The sequence below is a fragment of the Bufo gargarizans genome, chromosome 2, assembly GCF_014858855.1.
Source record: "Bufo gargarizans isolate SCDJY-AF-19 chromosome 2, ASM1485885v1, whole genome shotgun sequence".
Lineage (NCBI taxonomy): Eukaryota > Metazoa > Chordata > Amphibia > Anura > Bufonidae > Bufo > Bufo gargarizans.
The window spans coordinates 29,127,242-29,152,143 of record NC_058081.1 but is presented as its reverse complement, the minus strand read 5'-3'; the positions used below and the strand labels follow the sequence as shown (position 1 = coordinate 29,152,143).

General features: G+C 47.3%; 1 protein-coding gene across 2 annotated transcripts in view; it reads left to right on the top strand.

Moving 5' to 3' along the window:
• The window catches only part of LOC122929262 (chromaffin granule amine transporter-like), a 256,996-nt gene that overhangs the window by 228,059 nt on the left and 4,035 nt on the right, over positions 1–24,902 (top strand). For both annotated transcript variants that reach the window (XM_044282779.1, XM_044282780.1), the window contains one exon: positions 14,002–14,135. In XM_044282779.1, coding sequence (XP_044138714.1) covers positions 14,002–14,135 — 134 coding nt within the window. The remainder of the gene's footprint in view (positions 1–14,001; positions 14,136–24,902) is intronic.

The following is a 24,902-nucleotide window of genomic DNA, read 5'->3' as shown; positions in this document are numbered from 1 at the left end:
GCTGTTTCGAGTACTCCACCAACATGGCCAGTGGCGATGACGCCGTTATCAGCGTTACAATACCACTTCTATGTCTTCTTGAGAAAACACTTAGGGCGATGATGGAAGAGGAGGTGGCCCAGGAGGAGGAGGAGGAGGAGGAAGAGGGGTCATTTTTAGCACTTTCAGGCCAGTCTCTTCTAGGTGACTCAGAGGGAGGTTTTTGGCAACAGCAGAGGCCAGGTACAAATGTGGCCAGCCAGGGCCCACTACTGGAGGACGAGGAGGACGAGGATGAGGAGGAGGTGGAGGAGGATGAGGATTAAGCATGGTCACAGCCGGGTGGCACCCAACGCAGCTCGGGTCCATCACTGGTGCGCGGCTGGGGGGAAAGGCAGGACGATGACGATACGCCTCCCACAGAGGACAGCTTGTCCTTACCCCTGGGCAGCCTGGCACACATGAGCGACTACATGCTGCAGTGCCTGCACAATGACAGCAGAGCTGCCCACATTTTAACGTGTGCGGACTACTGGGTTTCCACCCTGCTGGATCCACGCTACAAAGACAATGTGCCCACCTTACTTCCTGCACTGGAGCGTGATAGGAAGATGCGCGAGTACAAGCGCACGTTGGTAGACGCGCTACTGAGAGAATTCCCAAATGTCACAGGGGAACAAGTGGAAGCCCAAGGCCAAGGCAGAGGAGGAGCAAGAGGTCGCCAAGGCAGCTGTGTCACGGCCAGCTCCTCTGAGGGCAGGGTTAGCATGGCAGAGATGTGGAAAAGTTTTGTCAACACGCCACAGCTAACTGCACCACCACCTGATACGCAACGTGTTAGCAGGAGGCAACATTTCACTAACATGGTGGAACAGTACGTGTGCACACCCCTCCACGTACTGACTGATGGTTCGGCCCCATTCAACTACTGGGTCTCTAAATTGTCCACGTGGCCAGAGCTAGCCTTTTATGCCTTGGAGGTGCTGGCCTGCCCGGCGGCCAGCGTTTTGTCTAAACGTGTATTCAGCATGGCAGGGGGTGTCATTACAGACAAACGCAGCCGCCTGTCTACAGCCAATGTGGACAAGCTGACGTTCATAAAAATGAACCAGGCATGGATCCCACAGGCCCTGTCCGTCCCTTGTCCAGATTAGACATTAACTACCTCCCCTTAACCATATATTATTGTACTCCAGGGCACTTCCTCATTCAATCCTATTTTTATTTTCATTTTACCATTATATTGCGAGGCTACCCAAATTTGAATGAACCTCTCCTCTGTCTGGGTGCCGGGGCCTAAATATATGCCAATGGACTGTTGCACTGGTGGCTGACGTGAAGCCTGATTGTCTGTTACGGGACCTCTCTCCTCTGCCTGGGTGCTGGGCCTAAATTTATGACAATGGACTGTTGCAGTGGTGGCTGACGTGAAGCCTGATTCTCTGCTATGACATGAAGACTGATTCTCTGCTGACATGAAGCCAGATTGTCTGTTACGGGACCTCTCTCCTCTGCCTGGGTGCTGGGCCTAAATTTATAAAAAAAATGGACTCTTACAGTGGTGGGTGACGTGAAGCCTGATTCTCTGCTATGATATGAAGACTGATTCTCTGCTGACATGAAGCCAGATTGTCTGTTACGGGACCTCTCTCCTCTGCCTGGGTGCTGGGCCTAAATTTATGACAATGGACTGTTGCAGTGGTGGCTGACGTGAAGCCTGATTCTCTGCTATGACATGCAGACTGATTCTCTGCTGACATGAAGCCAGATTCTCTGTTACGGGACCTCTCTCCTCTGCCTGGGTGCTGGGCCTAAATATATGCCAATGGACTGTTGCACTGGTGGCTGACGTGAAGCCAGATTGTCTGTTATGGGACCTCTCTCCTCTGCCTGGGTGCTGGGCCTAAATATCTGACAATGGACTGTTGCATTGGTGGCTGACGTGAAGCCTGATTCTCTGCTATGATATGAAGACTAATTCTCTGCTGACATGAAGCCAGATTGTCTGTTACGGGACCTCTCTCCTCTGCCTGGGTGCTGGGCCTAAATTTATGAAAATGGACTCTTACAGTGGTGGGTGACGTGAAGCCTGATTCTCTGCTATGATATGAAGACTGATTCTCTGCTGACATGAAGCCAGATTGTCTGTTACGGGACCTCTCTCCTCTGCCTGGGTGCTTGGCCTAAATTTATGACAATGGACTGTTGCAGTGGTGGCTGACGTGAAGCCTGATTCTCTGCTATGACATGCAGACTGATTCTCTGCTGACATGAAGCCAGATTGTCTGTTACGGGACCTCTCTCCTCTGCCTGGGTGCCGGGGCCTAAATATCTGAGAATGGACTGTTCCAGTGGTGGGTGACGTGAAGCCAGATTCTCTGCTATGGGACCTCTCTCCAATTAATTTTGGTTAATTTTTATTTATATAATTTTTATTTTTATTCATTTCCCTATCCACATTTGTTTGCAGGGGATTTACCTACATGTTGCTGCCTTTTGCAGCCCTCTAGCCCTTTCCTGGGCTGTTTTACAGCCTTTTTAGTACCGAAAAGTTTGGGTCCCCATTGACTTCAATGGGGTTCGGGTTCGGGACGAAGTTCGGATCGGGTTCGGATCCCGAACCCGAACATTTCCGGGAAGTTCGGCCGAACTTCTCGAACCCGAACATCCAGGTGTTCGCTCAACTCTAGTGGTAACCCTTGTCCAGCAGTGGGTACATAAGGTCCCACACAAGTTTCCCGGTAACACCCAGAGTGGGGGGACATTCTGTGGGTTGAATCCAGGAATCTCGCCCCTCGTATATACGAAATTGGTAAGTGTACCTTGAGGTACTCTCACAAATTTTGTATAGCTTCACGCAATACCTCGCCCGCTTGGAGGCCACATACTGGAGGAAAATGAGTCTCCCCTTGAACGCAATGAGAGACTCATCAACCGTGACCTCCCTTCCATGTACATAGGCCTCCATGAATTTGGCCCCAAAGTGATCGATGACCGGCCGTATCTTATACAGACGGTCATGGGCAGGATCACCTCAGGGGGGACATGCTGCATTATCGGAATAATGCAGACATTTCCGGATGGCCTCAAACCGGGAGCGTGTCATGGCCGTACTGTAAAGTGGGGTCTGGTATAGAACGTCCCCACTACAGTACAGCCTGGGTTTCTTGACCAGGCCCATATGCAGCACTAGGCCCCAAAATGTCCTCATTTCGGCTGCACTGACCGGCGTCCAGCCACCCGAGCCCGGGTGTTGAGCAACGAACTGTTGGGCGTACAGGTTCGTCTGCTCCACCATCAGATTTACCAGTGGGTCACTGAAAAAATGACAAAAAAAGTCATATTCAGTGTAGCCCACTGTGGAAATCTGGATTCCTGATTGGCCTACAAAATCAGGAATCATGGGCTCGTATCGCTCTGGGCTACACCAGACAAGTTCACCGGCAGGGTGCTCCGGTGGATTTAACTGGTGGGCCGGGAAACCAGTACGAGCCCCAGAGCTGCTCGTACTAGGCTGGGCCACAGGGTCCCTAACATGGCGGTCCCCTTGCTCCACCTGGCGGCGTCTCCGCCGCCTTGGGGGCTCATCATCATCACTAGATGATGAGGAGGACACGGATGACAACAGGAATGTGGGGTCATCCTCGTCCTCACTGGGACTCTCGGAGTCGGAGGCAAGCTGGGCGTATGCCTCCTCGGCTGAGAACGTCCGGCGGGCCATAGGAGAGTGTGTGTCTGCGTGTGTGTAAATCTTTATTTGGTGTGCGTGTGTGTGGGGGCACGGGTGTTCGCAGACTTAACCCTAAAGTGGGGGAGGGAGGCGGGGGGGGGGTGGGGGTGGCAAGCGGCAGCACCCCTGGGGGGTCTAGGGTAACACAGCTGTGCTGTGGACCCCAGACACCCTAACTTAGGGTGTTGCAATCAAAGCGAATGCAACTAACTTTCCCTTTTTTTCCCCTGCCTAACCCAAACTTTCCCTATGCTTTCCCTATGTACCTGAAGTTCAGATAGGGGGTTCTGGGGCACAGATCGGGTCCTGGGGGGCACAGATGGGGTGATGCTGGCACCGATGGACGACACGTGCAGGCAGTCCTCTCTCCTCCGGCTCGGGAACACAAAAGGAGGAGGAGAGGAGCGCCTGCATCTTTTGAATCTGCCGCCGACCCGCCCACAGACCAATCAGAGGCGATCCTGAGAGGTTAAAGTTATCAGCACTTAAAGTGACACTGGTCAGATTTGCAAAAAATTGCCTGGTCCTTAAGGTGAAATAGGGTCGAGTCCTTAACCCCTTAGGGACCCATGACGTACCAGTACGGCATGGATCCCGAATCCTTAAGGACCCATGACGTACCGGTATGGCTTTAATTCGCGATTCCGGCGCCACGGGGGTTAATCGGAACGGGATGCCGGCTGAAATCATTCCGGAATCTGAATTCCACAATCCACGGTAACAGCACCACCCCTGTCCCTGTGCGAGGTACCGCGGCAACGGTCCTCAAGCCCGATTGTATCGTCGACTACAATCGGTATATGGGAGGAGTTGATCTCTCTGATCAAGTCCTCAAGCCATATAATGCCATGCACAAAACCCGGGCATGGTACAAAAAAGTTGCGGTCTACTTGGTACAGGTTGCCATGTACAACTCTTTTGTACTATCCCGAAGCGCTGGCAGCACAGGGACATTCCTCCAGTTCTATGAGGCAGTCCTCAAAGACCTGATCTTTTCGGACCGGGAAAGAGCAGGCCGGAGTACCTCGGGAACTGGAGGCACCCGGATCGTCCCTGGCCAACACTTTCCAGGTGTGGTCCCCCATACTGGAAAGAAGGGACGAACCCAAAAAAGATGCAGAGTGTGTCACAAGAGGGGGATACGGAAGGACACCACCACTCAGTGTGACACGTACCCCGATCATCCGGGCCTCTGCATTATTGATTGCTTCAGGGAGTATCACACTTACATGGAGTACTACATTTTTATAAAACTATGGCTCTCAGACTTTGGAGACACGGAAACAATTATTTTCCCCCCAAAAAAAACCATTAGTTTTAGAGCAGGCATCCTCAAACTGCGGCCCTCCAGATGTTGTAAAACTATAACTCCCAGCATGCCCAGACAACCTACAGCCATCAGCAGGGCATGGTGGGACTTGTAGTTTTACAACATCTGGAGGGCCGCAGTTTTTAGGATGTCTGCTTAGTGTCTCCAAAGTCTGAGAGCCATACATATTGGGCATCGTCGCGTGCGTAAAAGTCGTCGCTATAAAAATAACTTTTTACCAAACGCCTCGGATGAACGGTGTTAAAAATATAAAATAAAAACGGTGCCAAAACACCCATTTTTGGGCAAAATTTCCATTTGAATCCTTTTTTTCCGGTAATAAAGCAAGGGTTAACAGCCAAACAAAACTAAATATTTATTGCCCTGATTCTGTAGTTTGCAGAAACACCCCATATGTGGTCGTAAATGGCTATATAGCCGCACGGCAGGGCATAGAACGAAGGGAACTCCATACAGTTTCTGGAAGGCAGATTTTTATGGACTGTTTTTTTTTTGACACCTTGTCCCATTAGAAGCCCCCCCTGATGTAGCCTAGACTAGAAACTCCAAAAAAGTGACCCCATCTAAGAAACTACACCCCTCAAGGTATTCAAAAGTTACTTTACAAACTATGTTAACCCTTTAGGTGTTCCACAAAACTAAATTGCGAATGTAGAAACAATTTTAGAATTTAAATTTTTGGTTACCTTGCCTCAAAAAAGTACACTTTTATGGAGTTTCTACTCTAGGGGTGCATCAGGGGGCTTGAAAGGGTACATAGTGTAAATAAATCAGTCCAGCAAAATCTGCCTTCCAAAAACCATATGGCGCTCCCCTTCTATATCCTGCCGTTTAGCCAAATAGTAGTTTACGACCACATATGGGGTGTTTCTGCAAACTACAGAATCAGGGCAACCCATTTTGAGTTTTGTTTGGCAGTTAAATTTCGAAATTGTTTCTCAATCTGCCATTAACTGTTGTGGAAGACCTAAAGGGTTAATAAAGTTTGAAAAACAGTTTTGAATACCTTGAGGGGTGTAGTTTCTAGAATGGGGTCATTTTTGGGAGGTTTCTATTACCTAAGCCTCACAATATGACTTCAAACCTGAACTGGTCCATAAAAAGTGGGATTTTGAAGATTTCTGAAAAATAAAAAAATTGGCTTCTAAGCCTTGTTACATCCCCAAAAAATAAAATATCATTCCCAAAATGCTACAAACATGAAGTAGACATATGGGGAATGTAAAGTCATCACAATTTTTGGGGGTATTACTATGTATTACAGAAGTAGGGAAACTGAAACTTTGAAATTTGCAAATTTTTCAAAATTTTTGGTAAATATGGTATTTTTTAATGCAATTTTAGCAGTGTCATGAAGTACAATATGTGACGAAAAAACAATCTCAGAACGGCCTGGGTAAGTCAAAGCATTTTAAAGTTATGAGCACTTAAAGTGACACTGGTCAGATTTGCAAAAAATGGCCAGGTCCTTAAGGTGAAATAGGGCTGAGTCATTAAGGGGTTAAACACACTGGGCCAGTAAAACCGTTGTAGTATCCGGTCCTGTGTTTTCTGCATTGCCAGATGACCCCCAAGAACATGCTGGTGGGCTAACTCTAACACGAGTTTGCGATAAGCCTGGGGCACTACCAACTGTTCAATAGCTGTTCAATCGCAGCTGATTTACCCGATACAACATATCCTGATGAACCCCAAAACGGGGGGAAAAACTGACTCCCCAGATACATTAAGGTCTGCCAGCTCAGGACCCGGTGGCAAGTCCTCCATGTCTCCCACCATCACACGTAGCGGAGTTGTCTCCCCCTCTTCCACCGAAGTGGCGGTCACCCCTACTGCTGGCTCTTTGGACTCAAGTTCCCAGCGTTCTGGTATTCCCCCTGAGCCAGGCCATTCTGCTAGGGTTACCCCTGTCTCATGGGTATCAGTTACTCTCGTAACCCGCCACAGTACCGGGAAGCCCAGGAAGTCTCTCCCTATCATAAGTTCATAGTGTAGGTTGCTTGCGACAGCCACCTCATGGGTCCACCTGCCGGAAACCGTGGACAGAGACACCATAGTAGTAGGGTAGTCTTTTAAATCCCCATGTATACACATGACTCCGACCTTACTGCCGGTGTACTCAGTGGAGCGTACCAGGGAAGCCCTTACCAGGGTCACTAGACTCCCTGAGTCCAATAGAGCCTCGGCTGGAGTGTCTCCCACCTCCACCTGGCACAGGTGGTTAAGAGACTCCGGAGCATCCATGGCACACAGTTTCCTGGCATTGAATGATTAACAGAAGCCATAGTTCATGTCCATGGGTTCCCCCTGCTGTGGGGAGTCCGCTCAAACTTGACCATGCTCCCGACACCGCCAGCAGACCATTGGAGCGGGGTCCACAGGGGCCACATCCCAGGCAGGTTTGGTGGGCACCAGTCGCCTGGTCCGAGGCAGTGGGACACGAGATTTGAGTGCCCCCCACCCAAAAGAACCCCCCTGTAAGTTCCAGGTAGCCTCATAGCGCTCCACCAGGTCTACCATCTCCAGCGCATTACCCGGAGAGACCTGGCCAATCCATTGCTGGAGAGGGGGTGGAAGAGCCCTCCAGAACCTGTCTGCTAGCAACCGGTCCAGCATAGCAGTGGGGCTCAGCACGTCAGGTTGTAGCCACTTTTGCAACAGGTTGAGCAGGTTATAATACTGGGGTCTCACAGACTCAGCCGGATTGAACTCCCACTGATGCACCCACTGGGCCCGGACCAGCACATTCACCCCCAGTCTTGCCAAAATCTCCCCCTTTACCTTTGGGTAGTCGGCCGCTTGATCGTCTGGCAAATCGAAATACACGCGCTGAGACTCTGATGCCAGGTAAAGAGCAACGACCTCAGCCCACTGGTCCGGGTGCAGCCTTTCCCTGGTGGCCACTTTCTCATACATCGCCAGGTATGTTTCGATGTCATCTTAGGGATCGCTGCACGGACTGCTTTCTGGGCATCATGGATGCTCCTGCTGTTTGCAAAGCCATCACGTGTTGTAGCAGCAACTGGTTGGTCTCTTGCTGCTTATTAGCCTCACGTTGTTGCAGGTTGGTCTCTCGCTGCTGCAGATTAGCCTCCATGAGGGCCTTCAAAACAGCCTTCATTTTGTCACGTGACACAGTTTTAAATCTAGCAGGTTTGATAAACGACATACGCCTGTGTGCAAACCAAAAATATTTTGGCGATCAAGCCAGCCTCACTGGGCCTGCCCGCTCCAAGCCACCAATTGTAGGGATTTGCTCTGGTAGGCAGGGTAAACGGTCGCAGTACAGAGGCAAGAACACGGTAGGAGAGTAAAAAGTTCAGTGTTTATTCACACCAAAGGAAAAAAGTAACACAAACACTTTGCAGAGTCCTGCTGTTAATTCACACCGCACAAAGTCCACAGAACAAAGATGTCACCTGGCAGGCTGATTTTTCCACGGCAGTCCACAGCCGTCCACAGCATCCTTTAGGGCGCCTGATTCCCAGCAGTGTCACTCCAGCACAGTACCAAATGTTTAGGTCCCAAAACATAGCCTGACCGAGCTCCACTGTCAGATGGAGGATACATTCCACACCCAGCTGAGCTGCTGGCTGGGTTTTTAAACCCAGCCCAAAACCTGGCCTGGACGTGGGGAACAGCCACCCACCCTGCTCTTTGGCTGCTCCCAATAAGAACCGGCCCGGATTGGCTTTACAGCCACACTAAGTAGAACAGTGTCAGGGAGCACTAGCTGCCGCTGACACACAAAATTATCGGTTCTTATCTCACCGAGGCTAGGAATCTCGGTGACACGTACCTTCCGTCAATAAGGGACCCTTGCGCCTTCCTACAAAAAAAATAAAAATTATATTATATATATATATATATATATATATAGTGTATAGGACACAGTCTCCAGTGTATATATACCCCAGACAAAGGTATGCCGTTGGGGTCACTTACACCACTGACCACAGTTACAAATGGGTGAGTTTTGAATATTGGCCTTCGTTTTTTACCTCTGAGCTGGATATAGTTTTCTATATTTGGTATTATTTGCAGTTATGATGTTTACAGTACATCGCTCAGTGGATGTAGTTCAGCCAGCATTTGCAATTTTCATACATTTCCATATTTACCCCCATTTGTAAACAATGTGGTCTCTGGAGGATGTTTTTTCTGCCACTTGTTCATGCATCATGTGACTTTTAATAAGACTTTTTTTAAATCTCATTTGTATACATAATAAAGCTTTACTATATTTTATGGGTACGCTATGGGCTAATTTTTTCTATTTAGGTTGTTTGCAGTTTTTTGAGCTGGTACCATGGTTACTATAACAGATTTGGGTAGTGTTAAAGCATAGTGTATTGCACACTGTTGATCTAGGTGTAGATTGCTTGGCCTGTTTGGTTCTTTTTGTAAATACCATTTATATAATAGAACTGTTCTCTGGTCTGTATATCAGTGTATAGGATGCAGTCACCACTGTATTTTTATATCATTTATATAATAGGACTCTTCTCCAGTCTGTATATCAGTGTATAGGACACAGTCTCCGGTGTATATATACCATTTATATAATAGGGCTGATCTCTGGTCTCTATATCAGTGTATGGGATGCAGTCTCAGGTGTATATATATCATTTATATAATAGGACTGTTCATGGGTCTGTATATAAAAGTATATAGGACACAGTGTCCGGTGTGTATATACACTCACCTAAAGAATTATTAGGAACACCTGTTCTATTTCTCATTAATGCGATTATCTAGTCAACCAATCACATAGCAGTTGCTTCAATGCATGTAGGGTTGTGGTCCTGGTCAAGACAATCTCCTGAACTCCAAACTGAATGTCAGAATGGGAAAGAAAGGTGGGCTACAACAGCAGAAGACCCCACCGGGTACCACTCATCTCCACTACAAATAGGAAAAAGAGGCTACAAATATATATATATAAAAATAATTTATATAATAGGACTGTTCTCCGTTCTGCATATCAATGTATAGGACACAGTCTCCGGTGTGTATATACATAATTTAAAAGACACACTGCCAGAGTGTGTGTGTGTTGGTCTGGAGAGGAATTGGGAGCATTCCTCCCCAGTGTTCCAGAGAAGGAAAGAGGCAAGACTCTGCACAAAGGTCACGCCTGTATTTCTGCCTGCTTAAAAATGAACCGTTATATGACACATGAGTCCTGAAGATAAGTGCTTTATGTGAGTGAACTCTAATGGGCTGAAGCCAAGCCATCCTGCTGGAACAATTTTTGCTGTTGTTTTTCCAATAAAACCCTTACATTGCATCCAATCCTGCCGACTGCCTACCATTTGTAAAGCTAACTCTCACAATAAATATATTATTTATATAATAGGACTGTTCTCTGATCTGTATGTCAGTGTATAGGATGCAGTCTCCGATGTATATATACCATTTATATAATAGGAATGTTCTCGGGTCTGTATATCAGTGTATAGGACACAGTCTCCGGTGTATATCTATCATTTATATAGTAGGACTGTTCTCCGGTCTGTATATCAGTGTATAGGATGCAGTCTCAGTTGTATATAATTTCCAAAGAACGAGGCAGCACTTCTAGATTGGCGTGAATGGGGTCTTCACCCTAACTTTAATTCCCCAGCAATGTTGACAAAGGCCTCATTGAGTAGGCCGAAAAGTTGCTGGGGAATTAAAGTTTGGGGTCTTCACCCTTTCACGCCAATCTGGAAGTGCTGCCTCGTTCTTTGGAAATTGCATACTTTGGAGGTGAAGCCAGTCTCCTGGAGGAATTGCACCCAGTACACACTACTCGACTGTGCTGCTGCAAGTGTGTATATATATATATATATATATGTATATATATATAAAATATATATAATAGGACTATTCTCCGGTTTCTATATCAGTGTATGGGACACATACTCCGGTGTATATAGATATCATTTACACTCACCTAAAGAATTATTAGGAACACCTGTTCTATTTCTCATTAATGCGATTATCTAGTCAACCAATCACATGGCAGTTGCTTCAATGCATGTAGGGTTGTGGTCCTGGTCAAGACAATCTTCTTAACTCCAAACTGAATGTCAGAATGGGAAAGAAAGGTGGGCTACAACAGCAGAAGACCCCACCAGGTACCACTCATCTCCACTACAAATAGGAAAAAGAGGCTACAATTTGCACAAGCTCACCAAAATTGGAAAAACGTTGCCTGGTCTGATGAGTCTCGATTTCTGTTGAGACATTCAAATGGTAGAGTCTGAATTTGGCGTAAACAGAATGAGAACATGTATCCATCATGCCTTGTTACCACTGTGCAGGCTGGTGGTGGTGGTGTAATGGTGTGGGGGATGTTTTCTGGGCACACTTTAGGCCCCTTAGTGCCAATTGGCCATCGTTTAAATGCCACGGGATACCTGAGCATTGTTTCTGACCATGTGCATCCCTCCATGACCACCATGTACCCATCCTCTGATGGCTACTTACAGCAGGATAATGCACCATGTCACAAAGCTCGAATCATTTCAAATTGGTTTCTTGAACATGACAATGAGTTCACTGTACTAAAATGGCCCCCACAGTCACCAGATCTCAACCCAATAGAGCATCTTTGGGATGTGGTGGAACGGGAACTTTGTGCCCTGGATGTACATCCCTCAAATCTCCATCAACTGCAAGATGCTATCCTATCAATATGGGCCATCATTTCTAAAGAATGCTATCAGCACCTTGTTGAATCAATGCCACGTAGAATTAAGGCAGTTCTGAAGGCAAAAGGGGGTCCAACACCGTATTAGTATGGTGTTCCTAATAATTCTTTAGGTGAGTGTATATGATAGGAATTTTCTCCGGTCTGCATATTAGTGTATAGGACACAGTCTCTGGTGTGTTTATATATCATTTATATAAAAGGACTGTTCTCCGGTCTGTACATCAGTGTATAGGACACAGTCTCTGGTGTATATATAACTTATAAATTATGACTGTTCTCTGGTCTGCATATCACTGTATAGGACTCAGTCTCCGGTGTATATATATCATTTATATAATAGGACTGTTCTCTGATCTGTATATCAGTCTATAGGACACAGTCTTTAGTGTCTATACATTACTCACAAAAAGTTAGGGATATTTGGGTTTTGGGTGAAATTTATGGAAAACGTAAAACGTTCACGCTACAGTGATATTATATCATCAAGTAGTGCATTTAAGTAGAAGCATGAAATGGCGATTTCCCCATCTCAAACAATTTATTGAAACAAAAGTCAACAACTGTGCCGTGTATACCCCCACCAAAAATGTAAATGTCTCCATAACTCGTCATTTAGCCTTGAGCATCAATTACAACTTGACAATGATGTATCATGCTGTTCACAAGTCAATTTATTGTCTGCTGAGGCATGGCACCCTATTCCTCTTGAAGGGCATCCCTCAGGTCATTGAGGTTCTGGGGTACAGAGTTACGAGCCTCTACATGGTGACTCAGCTGATCCCATAGGTTTTCAGTGGGATTCAGGTCTGGAGAAAGTGCAGGCTACTCCATTTCAGGTACTGTACCGCAGTCTTCAGCATCCGTTCCCTAATGATGTGACCTCAATGAGCTGGTGCATTGTCATCCATGAAATTAGGAGTGTCTTGTTCATGCAAAGGCACAAAGACAGAATTAATGATGTTATTCAAATAATATGGGCTTGTTACTGTACCATTCAAAAAGTGTAGGGCAGTTCTGTATTGACTAGACACACCTGTTCACACTGTAACACCACCACCAAAGGCTCATCTGGTGACAGTGGCTGATGCATAGCGCTCTCCTTGATGTTTCAAACATTGTGGTGGCCATCATTTCTTCTCTGCGTGAATAAACTTTCATCCGTGAACAGAACTGAAGCCTACTGGTCCCTCATCCAGCGTAGATGCTCCCTGGTCCATGCAAGATGATGACACCTGTGCCTGGTGGGGTGGTCAGGTACCTTTGCAGGTCGTCTAGCACGCAGCCCACACTGATGTAAACGGTTTCAAATGCTCTGAAGTGACACTTGCCTCTCAATTCCCTTAAATGTGCCTGGAGTTGTGTGGCATTCATTATCTGGTTCCGCAGGGAATTGTTCACAATGAAGCGGTCCACTTCTATGCCTTTCTGTGATTTTTCCAGTATCTCTGTATCTCGGTTGCAACCTGCTGATGACACTCTGTGACACTCTAAGCTTAGTAGAGATGTCACGAATATAAAATTTTCCGTTCATGAACGGCGAACGCGAATTTCCGCAAATGTTCGCAAACGGGCGAACCGCCATAGACTTCAAAAGGCAGCGAACAAGCTATGTTCGCCGGCAAATAGTTTGGGACATCTCTAAAGCTTAGTGGCCACTTACGCCTGAGAACATCCTGCTTGAAGCCGCATAACGGCAAGGTACTGTTGATCAATTGTCTTGGTCTCATGATACTAAATGACAGCATAATGATGAGGACTGTTTAAATACCAATTCTAGTTTAACAGGAAATGTATTGGGCAATTCATGTATCAAACACCTGTTGTGAATTTTGCCATTGAGCTCCTTGTTAGAGAACAGCAAGTTGTGCAAAAAGTACTGAAACATTGAACAGTTAGACATGTGTTTAGTTTAGAGAAGGACTCATTAAGTTCACCTGTAAAGGTTAGATTGCATTTTAGGTTCATCCTGAAATTTCACCCATGAGACAAATATCTCTAAATTTTTGGTAGTAGTGTATATTATTTAAACAATAGTACTCTTCTGTGGTCTGTATATCAGTGTATAGGACCTAGTCTCCGGTGTATATATAATAGGACTGATTTCTGGTCTGTATATCAGTGTATAGGACGCAGTCTCCGGTGTATATATATCATTTATATAACAGGACCGTTCTCCGGTCTCTATATCAATGTGCCTGACACAGTCTCCACAGTACATGTTGTACCCATATGCTCTACAGTTAATGTAATCTCTCATTTCAGGACCTCTATGTGGTGGTGCAATTGCAGAAGCCATTGGATTCCCCTGGTTAATGACAATCATTGGATTACTGAACATTATCATTGCTCCTCTGTGTCTTTTGCTTAGAAACCTACCTACCAAAGAAGAGAAAATGGTAAGCAATTTTTTTTTTTTTTAATAAACCATACAAAGCAAATATTGAACCAAAAGTCTGATAGGGGTTTTCTGGGTCCCTTCTTGTCTCTGCTTCCAAATCCCTCTTGGCAAACAGGAAATGGCTGATTAGCCAATCACTGGCACAGCGGTGACCCAGGTCAGCTTCTTGCTTGTCAACAGGACAGGAAGTAGAGATAAAGAGCCAGCAGGAACCTGATTAGTAGCGGAAAAGATGTGTGTGTGTGTTGTTTTGGTGGTGGGATTGTGAGAGGTGAGTTTCTTTTTTAATTTTCTTATTTTGTAATCTGGTGCTGATCCAAAGTTGTGGGTTTAATTCCCAGCAGAGAAAATTTTAAAATAGAGAATGAATGAAAGTTAAATATACAGGGGTCTCCCTGACAGTGCTTTGGAATACCCCCAGCTTTATACCACTGACTCCATATATGGACAAGATATATATGGAGTCAGACCAGGAATTCCTAAACACCGCCAACATAATACTGGTAAGTCAATAGGCCTGTACCACCAGTCCGAGCAAAATATCGGCTCTGCCAGTAGAATATCAGTCAGGTGGCATCCTAGGTGGAGGGTCTTGGAATTAGTGGTATTTATGGCTCTGTTATTGTGGGTAGGGAGCCAAAATGTCTCTGGACTCCCCAGTTGTAGGAAAAGTGCATGATCTGGCAGAGATCTGCCCCAATTCATTGGGCTACGACGCATGGTTTAATTGTTCTGCCTCTGAGCTTATGTCCATCGGATAGAGGTGATATTACAGCAGATTTTTGGGGCCGAAGGCCCATCCCCTGTCTTATTTATTACACTCAGTTTAGGATGTTACCTTCTTCAATATTTGTGGATTTTGGGAGGCCTCACTGGGTTTAGTTTTTTTTTTTTTTAATAGAAGGGAAACAAGTCAATAATACTCTTAGGCAAAAAGCCCCTGTCTTCATGCTTGTGCTGATGGGAAAACGAAGGTCTCTCTATATGGCTTGTGCCCCATGCTGGCACACATCATCTCTGCTAGAGATGTCGCGAACATAAAATTTTCCGTTCGCGAACCGTGAACACAAATTTTTGCAAATGTTCGCGAACGGGCGAACCGCCATTGACTTCCATAGGCAGGCGAATTTTAAAACCCACAGGGACTCTTTCTAGCCACAGTAGTGATGGAAAAGTTGTTTCAAGGGGACTAACACCTGGACTGTGGCATGCCGGAGGGGCATCCATGGCAAAACTCCCATGGAAAATTACATAGTTGACACAGAGTTGGGTTTTAATCCATAAAGGGAATAAATCACCTAACAATCCAAATTTTTTTTGAACAACGTGGTTTAAAACATCCAGTGTGTGTATACGATCAGGTATGATGTTGTATCGATCAGGTAGTGTAAGGGTTACGCCCGCTTTACAGATATTGACAGACCAAACTCCCCTTTTAATGCACCGCAAACAGTCCATTTGCCCAACCGCAAACTCCCCATTTGCACAAGGTTGGATACCAAGCTAGCCATGTCCAGTTGATCTCATTGAAGGTTTTTTCCTCCACCCAGCCACGTACAACACCAAGGGTCCCCGAAAGGTGAATTGAATAGATTTTTAGAATGGGAAGATGGTTAAAAAAACGCTGGCTCCCTCCCTTTTGTTTGAATCCACGGTCACTGCGTCTGTGCCGTGCAATTTACTGCCCCACCCGATATGAGCGTTATTTTCTGTAGTTCTCTTCTCATCAGTTTAATCCCTGTTACGTTCCCAATCTGGGGTCCATTTATTGAATTGATTTTTCGATTGGGGAGATGGTTAAAAAAACGCTGGCTCCCTCCCCTTTGTTTTAATCCACGGTCACTGCGTCTGCGCCGTGCAATTTACTGTCACACCCGATATGAGTGCTATTTTCTGTAGTTCTCTTCTCATCAGTTTAATCCCTGTTACGTCCTATATCAGGGATTGCCTTTTGTGAAAAAGAATTTAGGCCGGGTACCTTCGACTGCCTTCACAGTGACAGACCAAACTCTGATACACCAAACTGAATTGATTTTAGGAACCAGGAGATGGAAAAAGCAGCTTGGTCGGTCCTCTTACTCCCAAGTTGGGGCACTGCGCGTGCACGGAGCAATGTGCTGTGACACCCTATATGAGTGGTGTCTTAACTAGTACTATTCCTATCAGTTTAATCCCTGTTACGTCCCCTATCCGGGGACATGTGTCGAATCGATTAACCATTGTCGAATTAACGAACCATTATGACATCCTGCATTATTTCTAATAAACTATTAAGAGACTTTATTATAATTTTTTTATTTTATGTAATAAAAACCCAAACAACTTAAAAAATAAAAAAATTAAATTAATGTTTTTTCTATGAAAAATTAATCAGCCGATCGCTTTTAGTCTGATCATAATGAAGCAACGGTCTTATCATCTGGGGTGTGGCAACATTGCCAACACACTCATAGAGGTGCTGATCGCTTCATTGTGATACGCAAGCCCCTTCACCACAACAAGGTACCGATCACGAAAGGGAATTGACACATGTATGTGCCTTTTTTTGTTTGTTTTTGCAGCCACAGTGCAGCACCAGAGGCCAGAAAAATGTGCACATGCCTGAAAAATTAGATATTGTTGCAGCCGCTGCTGTAGCAGCGGCCGGAAAAATGTATGTTTTCCAGGCAGAAAGGTGACTAAAACATTGCGGCTTGAACCCTAGTTGGTGGCGGAGAATTCACGAAAGTCATCCGGTATGCAGACATTAAATACAGCTGCATGGGGACCATTTTGAGGCCAAGGCATGTCATCAGACCTTTTGTTAGTCAAACGTATCCCCCACTGTCAGTCCCTTAGGGATCCATGCCTCATTCATCTTAATGAAGGTGAGGTAATCAACACTTTTTTGACCGAGGCGACTACTTTTGTCAGTGACAATGCCTCCTGCTGCACTGAAGGTCCTTTCTGACAAGACACTTGAAGCGGGGCAGGCCAGAAGTTCTATCGCAAACTGGAATAGCTCAGGCCACAGGTCAAACCTGCACACCCAGTAGTCAAGGGGTTCATCGCTCCTCAGAGTGTGGATATCTGCAGTTAAGGCGAGGTAGTCTGCTACCTGTCGGTCGAGTCGTTCTCTAAGGCTGGATCCCGAAGGGCTGTGGCGATGTGTAGGACTGAAAAAGCTCTGCATGTCCTCCATCAACAACACATCTGTAAAGCGTCCTGTCCTTGCTGCCGTGGTCGTGATAGGAGGAGGATTACTTTCACCTCTTCCCCAGCTAGATTCCCGTTGTGCTGTGACATCCCCCTTATAAGCTGTGTAAAGCATATTTTTTAGTTTGGTTTTGAACTGCTGCATCCTTTCTGACTTTCGGTAATTTGGTAACATTTCCTCCACTTTCTGTTTACACCGGGGGTCTAGTAGCATGGCCACCAAGTACAGGTCGTTCTCCTTCAACCTTTTTATACGAGGGTCCCTCAACAGACATGACAGCATGAAAGACCCCATTTGCACAAGGTTGGATGTCGAGCTACTCATTTCCGTTCCTCCTCCTCACTGATGACATTGACGGTCTGTTCTTCCCCCCAGCCACGTACAACACCACGGGTCCCAGATAGGTGACAACAACGAGCACCCTGGGATGCCTGCTGTGGTTGGTCTTCCTCCTCCTCAAAGCCACATTCCTCCTCTTCCTCATACTCTTCTTCCAGCGTTGCCGCAGGTCCGGCCAGCGATGATGACAAGGCTGTTTCTGGTGGTGATGGTGACCACAACTGTTCCTCTTCCTCTTCACGCTCATCTACAGCCTGATCCAGCACTCTTTGTAGGGCACGCTCCAGGAAGAAAACAAATGGGATGAGGTCGCTGATGGTGCCTTTGGTGCGACTGACTAGGTTTGTCACCTCCTCAAAAGGTCGCATGAGCCTACAGGCATTGCGCATGAGCGTCCAGTAACGTGGCAAAAAAATTACCAGCTCCGCAGAGGCTGTCCTAGCACCCCGGTCATACAAATACTCGTTGACAGCGTTTTCTTGTTGGAGCAGGCGGTCGAACATTAGGAGTGTTGAATTCCAACGTGTCGGTCTGTCGCAAATCAAGCGCCTCACTGGCATGTTGTTTCGGCGCTGAATGTCTGAAAAGTGCGCCATGGCCGTGTAGGAACGCCTGAAATGGCCACGCACCTTCCTGGCCTGCTTGAGGACGTCCTGTAAGCCTGGGTACTTAGACACAAAGCGTTGTACGATGAGATTCAAAACATGTGCCATGCACGGCACATGTGACAATTTGCCCAAATTCAATGCCGCCAACAAATTGCTTCCATTGTCACACACCACTTTGCCGATCTCCAGTTGGTGCGGGGTCAGCCACTGATCCACCTGTGCGTTCAGGGCAGACAGGAGTGCTGGTCCGGTGTGGCTCTTTGCTTTCAGGCAAGTCAACCCCAAGACAGCGTGACACCGTCGTATCTGGGATGTGGAATAGCCCGTGGGGAGCTGGGGGGATTCAGTTGATGTGCAGCCAGATGCCGCAGCAGAAGAGGACTCAGCCGAGGAGGTTATCGAGTGGGAGTAGGAGGAGTAGAGGAGGTGGCAGTAGGCCTGCCTGCAAGTCGTGGCGGTGTCACCAACTCCGCTGCAGAGCCACGCATTCCATGCTTGAAGTTGTCAGCAGGTTGACCCAATGTGCAGTGTAGGTGATATACCTGCCCTGACCGTGCTTTGCAGACCAGGTATCAGTGGTCAGATGGACCCTTGCCCCAACACTGTATGCCAGAGATGCCATGACTTCCTTTTCAATAACCGAGTAGAGGTTCGGGATTGCCTTTTTTGAAAAAAAAATTTGTCTGGGTACCTTCCACTGTGGTGTCCCAATAGCAACAAATTTTTTGAAGGCCTCAGACTCCACCAGCTGGTATGGTAAAAGCTGGCTGGCTAAGAGTTCTGTCAAGCCAGCTGTCAGACGCCGGGCAAGGGGGTGACTCTGTGACATTGGCTTCTTACGCTCAAACATTTCCTGACTGTGGGCAGATGAGATGGAACTGCTGAAGGTGAGAGGCGGGTGGTTAAGAGGGGGCAAGGAGGACAGCAGTGGTTGACGTGGCTTAAGATGCTGGACCAGGAGGAGGATGGTGGCTTTGAGTTTGTGTGCTGCTTGTACTCATGTGTTGATCCCATTGGCGTTTGTGATGTGAGATCATGTGCCTTCGCAAAGCAGTTGTACCGAGGTGGGTGTTGGGCTTCCCACAACTCAGTTTCTTTTGTCACAGGTTGCAAATGGCATTGCTGTGCCACTAGCTCCTTGCGACAACCTCCCCCTGCTTCCAACTCATCTCCTCCTTCTCTCTGTCTCCCCTTCTGAACTTTCCCCCTCTTCTTCTTCTCTTCGAGTAGGCACCCACGTGGCATCCACGGACACATCGTCATCATCAACCGCTTCACTTGTATCTGACACCTCAGCAAAGGAAGCAGCAGTGGGTACAACATCATCATCACACTGTACGTCCATGTGTGTAATCCTGCCTGACTGAGACATATCCCTGTTATCTACATCCTCTGGCAATAATGGTTGTGCATCACTAATTTCATTCAACTGATGTGTAAATAACTCCTCTGACGGATCAAGTGAAGCGGCTGTGGTGGCTGTGGTGGTGGCGGCGGGCGGGAGAGTGGTAACTTGAGAGCAGGTGACCAAAGCTGAGCTGGAGGAGGATGGTGCGTCAAGGTTCTTAGTGGAAGCTGTTGAAGATTGGGTGTCCTGTGTAAGCCAGTCAACTATGTTCTCTTAATTTTCAGGTTCAGGGTACGTGGCCTCTGAACACTGGGCATTATTCCAGGGCCAGTGGAAATCACAGCACCACGACCACGACAGCCCCTGCGGGGGTGGCCTGCTTCTACCTGTCATTTATTTTTTTGATAAGTGGTACTATGCGTGCAAGGTACTGTGCCACCCTATATAAGTGGTGGGCAGTGGGCACAGTACAGTCTGTGGGCCAGACACACACTGGCTTGCAACTGCGATGATATCACAGAGAAATAATAAATTGACTTTTTTTTATCTGCAAGGTATTGTGACACCCTGTATGAATGGTGTGCACACAGTACAGTCTGTGGGCCAGACGCTCACTGGCTTGCAACTGCGATCATATCACAGAAAAAAAAAAAATCACTTTTTTTTATCTGCAAGGTATTGTGATTTGTGAGTGACATCCTGTAACTGTATGAGTGGCGGCCTAGCCAGTGGCCACAGTACAGTCTGTGGGCCAGACACTCACTGGCTTGCAACTGCGATTATATCACAGAGAAATAATAAATTGACTTTTTTCTTTATCTGCAAGGTATTGTCTGTGACACCCTGTATGAATGGTGTGCACACAGTACTGTCTGTGAGCCTGAAGCCTCTCACACACGGGCAGGCAACTGCAATATATTTGTGGTCGTGGCTACGGATATTGAAGAGGACGTGAGGTAACTACATGGCCATGAGTGACCTGGTAGAGCTGGCCTGAGGTGTGCCCGAAGCCATGTCCGAGGGTAGGCCTATAAGGGGGCAAAAGAGACAGTTAGGTTGAAATTAGCATTTTTATTTTGAGGTTACAACACAAGGTTACAGAAAGAGTCAGAGATTTCCTTGTGTGGATAAGGAATATATCGGGTGAAGCAGGATGATTGCCAGCGGCCCATTTTGCGGATAATATGGCATGGGACATTGTGTTTCGAGGCTGCCGAGGCGGCACCTATGCGGAAAGAGTGTCCGGATATGGTTCTGGCATCGTGGCCCAACCCCTGCGAATATGGGAGATGAACCGGGCCATGGTGAGAAATGTTCCTTTGAACGGTAGTAGTGGTTCGTTCGCGGAGGAGTGAGCCAATAGGGCCAATAGTTTGTTAAGAACCTAGACCGGGCACCACTTGTTGAAAGTTTGGAAGTATTTGATTTGAACGGGCGGCCCGGATTGCGATGTTTTTGTGGATGGCAGATTTAACGCGTGATGATCAGGATTAAGGACTAGCTGGCTTCTGGTTAAACCTTTGACTTTGGATGATACTACGGTAAATTCTCCTGGGCCAGAAAACCATAAAAGCTCAGATACATAGCAGCTTTAATGACCATGGAGGGAAGAAGGCCAAAAGGACTGCCGTCTAATGAGTCTGAGAGCTTTCTGAACAGCTCCCCGGAGACGGGTTGCCTGCTGGGTGCGCTGTTCTGGCTGTTCTTGAGGATGCCCCTAAGGGTGGCTTTGACTACTGGGGAAGTGAAGACTGACTTGCTGCCTGGGTCCCTCAGCATGGAATGGTGCTGAACCCCTGCCAAATACAGTTTTATGGAGTTATAGGAGAGCTTGAGGTGCGTATGACAATATGCTAGAAAGGCTATTAAATACGTGGACTTATCTGTGTTGATTCTAGGATGAAGACAGTAAATTTTTTTGTAGATGTTCCAACCAGTCCTGTAATTCCTGGCCGTGTTGGCGGAAAGTGGGACTTGGGACTTGGCTTTGGAAATGAAATGTCCTAATCCATGTGGAGGGTGTGGTAATCCGGAGGAGATAGACTCATTGATTCTGCCTCTGGCATGATCTGGAAGAAATTATGAAGGTTAAAACGTGACAATGCATCAGCTGCGGTATTTTGAATGCCCTGGATATGCCTGGCTGAAATATGAAAATTGTGATGTAAGGATAGCCATACTAGCTTGCGTACAAAGGACATGATGTGAGGACAATTTGGAGCACCCTTTACTGAGGATATCCACCACTGTTTGGTTATCCGTGATGAACGCAACTGGGGAATCTGCCCATTGATTACCCCAGACCTGAGCCGCCGCCACTATAGGATAGATCTCCAGCAGGGGAGAAGACCTAAGGGACTCAGGTAAAGAAGAAACTTCAGTGGGCCATGGTGCGGCAAACCACTGCCTGTTGTATATGGCCGCAAAACCTCTGGATGCTGCGGCATCTGAGAAGACCATGGGGAAATCAGGACTCCATTGGGGGATAAACAAAGAAACCCTGTTCCAATGGGCGAGAAAGGAATTCCACATGGCCAAATGAGCCATTGCCTGGGCATCTAAGAACACTGCGGAGTCCTGCTCGGGAGCTGACGGCAATAAATCTAGAAGCCTGGACATGAAAGCTTTCCCTTGGGGCATGATCCTGGTAGCGAAATTTAACATGCCAAGGAGTGACTGTAGCTCTTGTTTGGTGAGGACCTGGGAACCTGTGAACTGCGCAATGATTGTTCTGATTTTGAGAAGCTTGTCGGCTGGCAGTCTAGCTCCCATTTTCTCTGTATCGAGCACGATACCGAGAAAGGTGACTACCGTGGCTGGGGCTATCGGAACCTGGAGATCTTTGAGAATGCTCAGGAAATTATTGAGTTTGCACGGTTTAACACTGGGTTGTTCGATCAGGAGGAAATCGTTGAGGTAATGTAGCGCCATTGGACATTTGCAGCGATTGACCAAGATCCAGTGGAGGGCTTGGGCAAACCGATCAAATAGCCAGGGACTGCTTTTTGAACCGAATGTTAAACGGGTAGCAAAATAATAATGGTCCTGCCATTTGATGCTGTGAAATTTCCAAAGCTGAGGGTCAATGGGCAACAGTTTAAACGGGTCAGCGATGTCTGCTTTAGACAACCATGCTCCTTTGCCCGCTAACAGAATGAGAGAAATGGCCTCCTGGAGTGAAGAATATTTCATGGTGAATTCTTCCGAGGGAATCAAGGAGTTTAGGCTGGGAATATGCGAACCATGAGGCGCTGACAGATCGTAAATCAGTCGTTTTTTATTTGTGAATTTTTTGGTTACAATGCCGACGGGGTTGATCCTCCAGGAGTCGAAAGGAACGTGTGGGAAGGGGCTGATAAGGAAACCCTTCTCTACTTCCGACTGGATGAGTGAATCCACCGCATCAGCATCCTGGACCGCGGAGAGTAAATTGGAACCCTCCCAGGTGGACTGAGGAAGGGCTATGAGATCCGTGTGAAAGCCCTTACTGAAACCTGTGAGCAAGAATTCGACCAGGTCGGGGCTGTGGTGATCCTGGAGCAGCCTGCCCAGAAGCTCCACATTGACCCCGCTTAGTCATTTGTGCTTGGCCGTTCTCTGCGGGCAGACTGAGATGGGGTGAGCCCGGAAGCAGGAGGAGCAGACGTGTAGTGCCCTGCACTGATTATAGTTGCAGGAGGCTAGGTTGTAGCTGTTGCAGATTTGACTATTGCCTAAGAAAATGATGGGGCGACCCAATTTGTCGGTGTTGCTGTGCCTTTGACGAGTGCCGGCCGAAGGCCTGCTAGGAGCCATTGGTTGACCAACGGAGGGACACCAATCTGAGGTGTGGAGAATGGACTTGCAGGAGCTGCAAGCTGGAGCCTTTAAACCGGCGAAATGCCGGCAGAAAAGTTCCATGTCCAGACATGCCCAGTTGGTAACCCAATGGAACTGAGCCAGCGCTGCAGCAGCTTTGGCCGAGAAGGAGCGGTGGTAATCATAAAAGGCAAAACCGCCTGTATTTATACCCCAGGTCGGTGACTCATTACATGTACAAATACAACTCCTCTCTTCTTTCTGGGTGGGTGGTGCAGACTATGTCCCTGAAGAGGCTACAAGCCAGGACAAACTCGGGAACGGTTAGTTTTTTGTTCAACTGGGCATCCCTGGACTTTAGAACGATAGAGATGTTTTTGCAAGCTATTGTCTTGTTCTCTACAGTGTCGTGGGTAACTATCAAGATGGCAGCTAAATTGACATCTTTGCCCTCCAAAATGTCTTTCTTGATGCCATCTGTGATGAAATGAGCTGGGGCTATCTCGGAGAGGTTGGAGACCCTACCTGGGGAGGTTGGCTGAGGTGAGGGAGCTGGAACGGAAGGACGCTCGGGTAGGTCAACTGCCGAGTGCCTGGATTCCACCGCTGCCAGCCGGTTTTGAACGTCCAGTACCGAAAAAGACAGGCTGTTGATGGTGGCATGTAACTGGGTCAATGACAATTGTGTGGTGGACATTGACACATGATCCCTGGGTGGGGAGGACGAGCCGGACATTAACAGTCTGAATAATTCTGCCTTCCTGGCGGAGGCCGGATAAGGTATCCCTCTTCTATTGAGCTCGGCAATCAGTTTAGGCATGGTCCAACTCCTGAGAGAAGTAACGCTGGCGTGCTCTCAGGCAAGGGTCTCCGGAATTGAAGAGGTCTCCCCCATGTTGTCCAGATGAGACATGCTCAAATTGGAAGGATTGACAGTTACCGGATGAAGGATTCTACCCGGGAACCATGCGAGTGCTGTGGAGCTGATGATTGTGAAGGGAAAACCGCCCAGAAGAAGAAAGGAAGGCGTGATGGAGCTATGTCACCGCTTGTGCCCGGAGGTTTAAGAGACTAACATACCTGATGGTTTTGGAGCTCCTGGGATTTGTGAACCGACTCGGGAAATTCCTGTTCCGTAGAAATGGACCGCGATCGAGCATGAAGAAATCATGAGAAGTAAATCAGCTGGGCCGAAGGTAGAAGCAAAGTAAATAGGGTGACAGTGCCGTGCCCTGTTGGAGAGGCTTCCCCTAACAGCGTGAACAGGACGAACCTGTATCCTATGGAAAAAAGAAAGGAGGGACGCAGGGCCTGCGGGACATGACCGGGCGAGACCTTGGCCGTGGACCGGAAGGACAACCTAGACAAGGAGACCTGAGTGACGAGGTGATGTGAAAAATGAAGGGCCTGAGTGACGTGGACAGGCATGAATTGAGAACGGAGGGCCTGAATAACGAAAACAGGCGTGGAGCATGA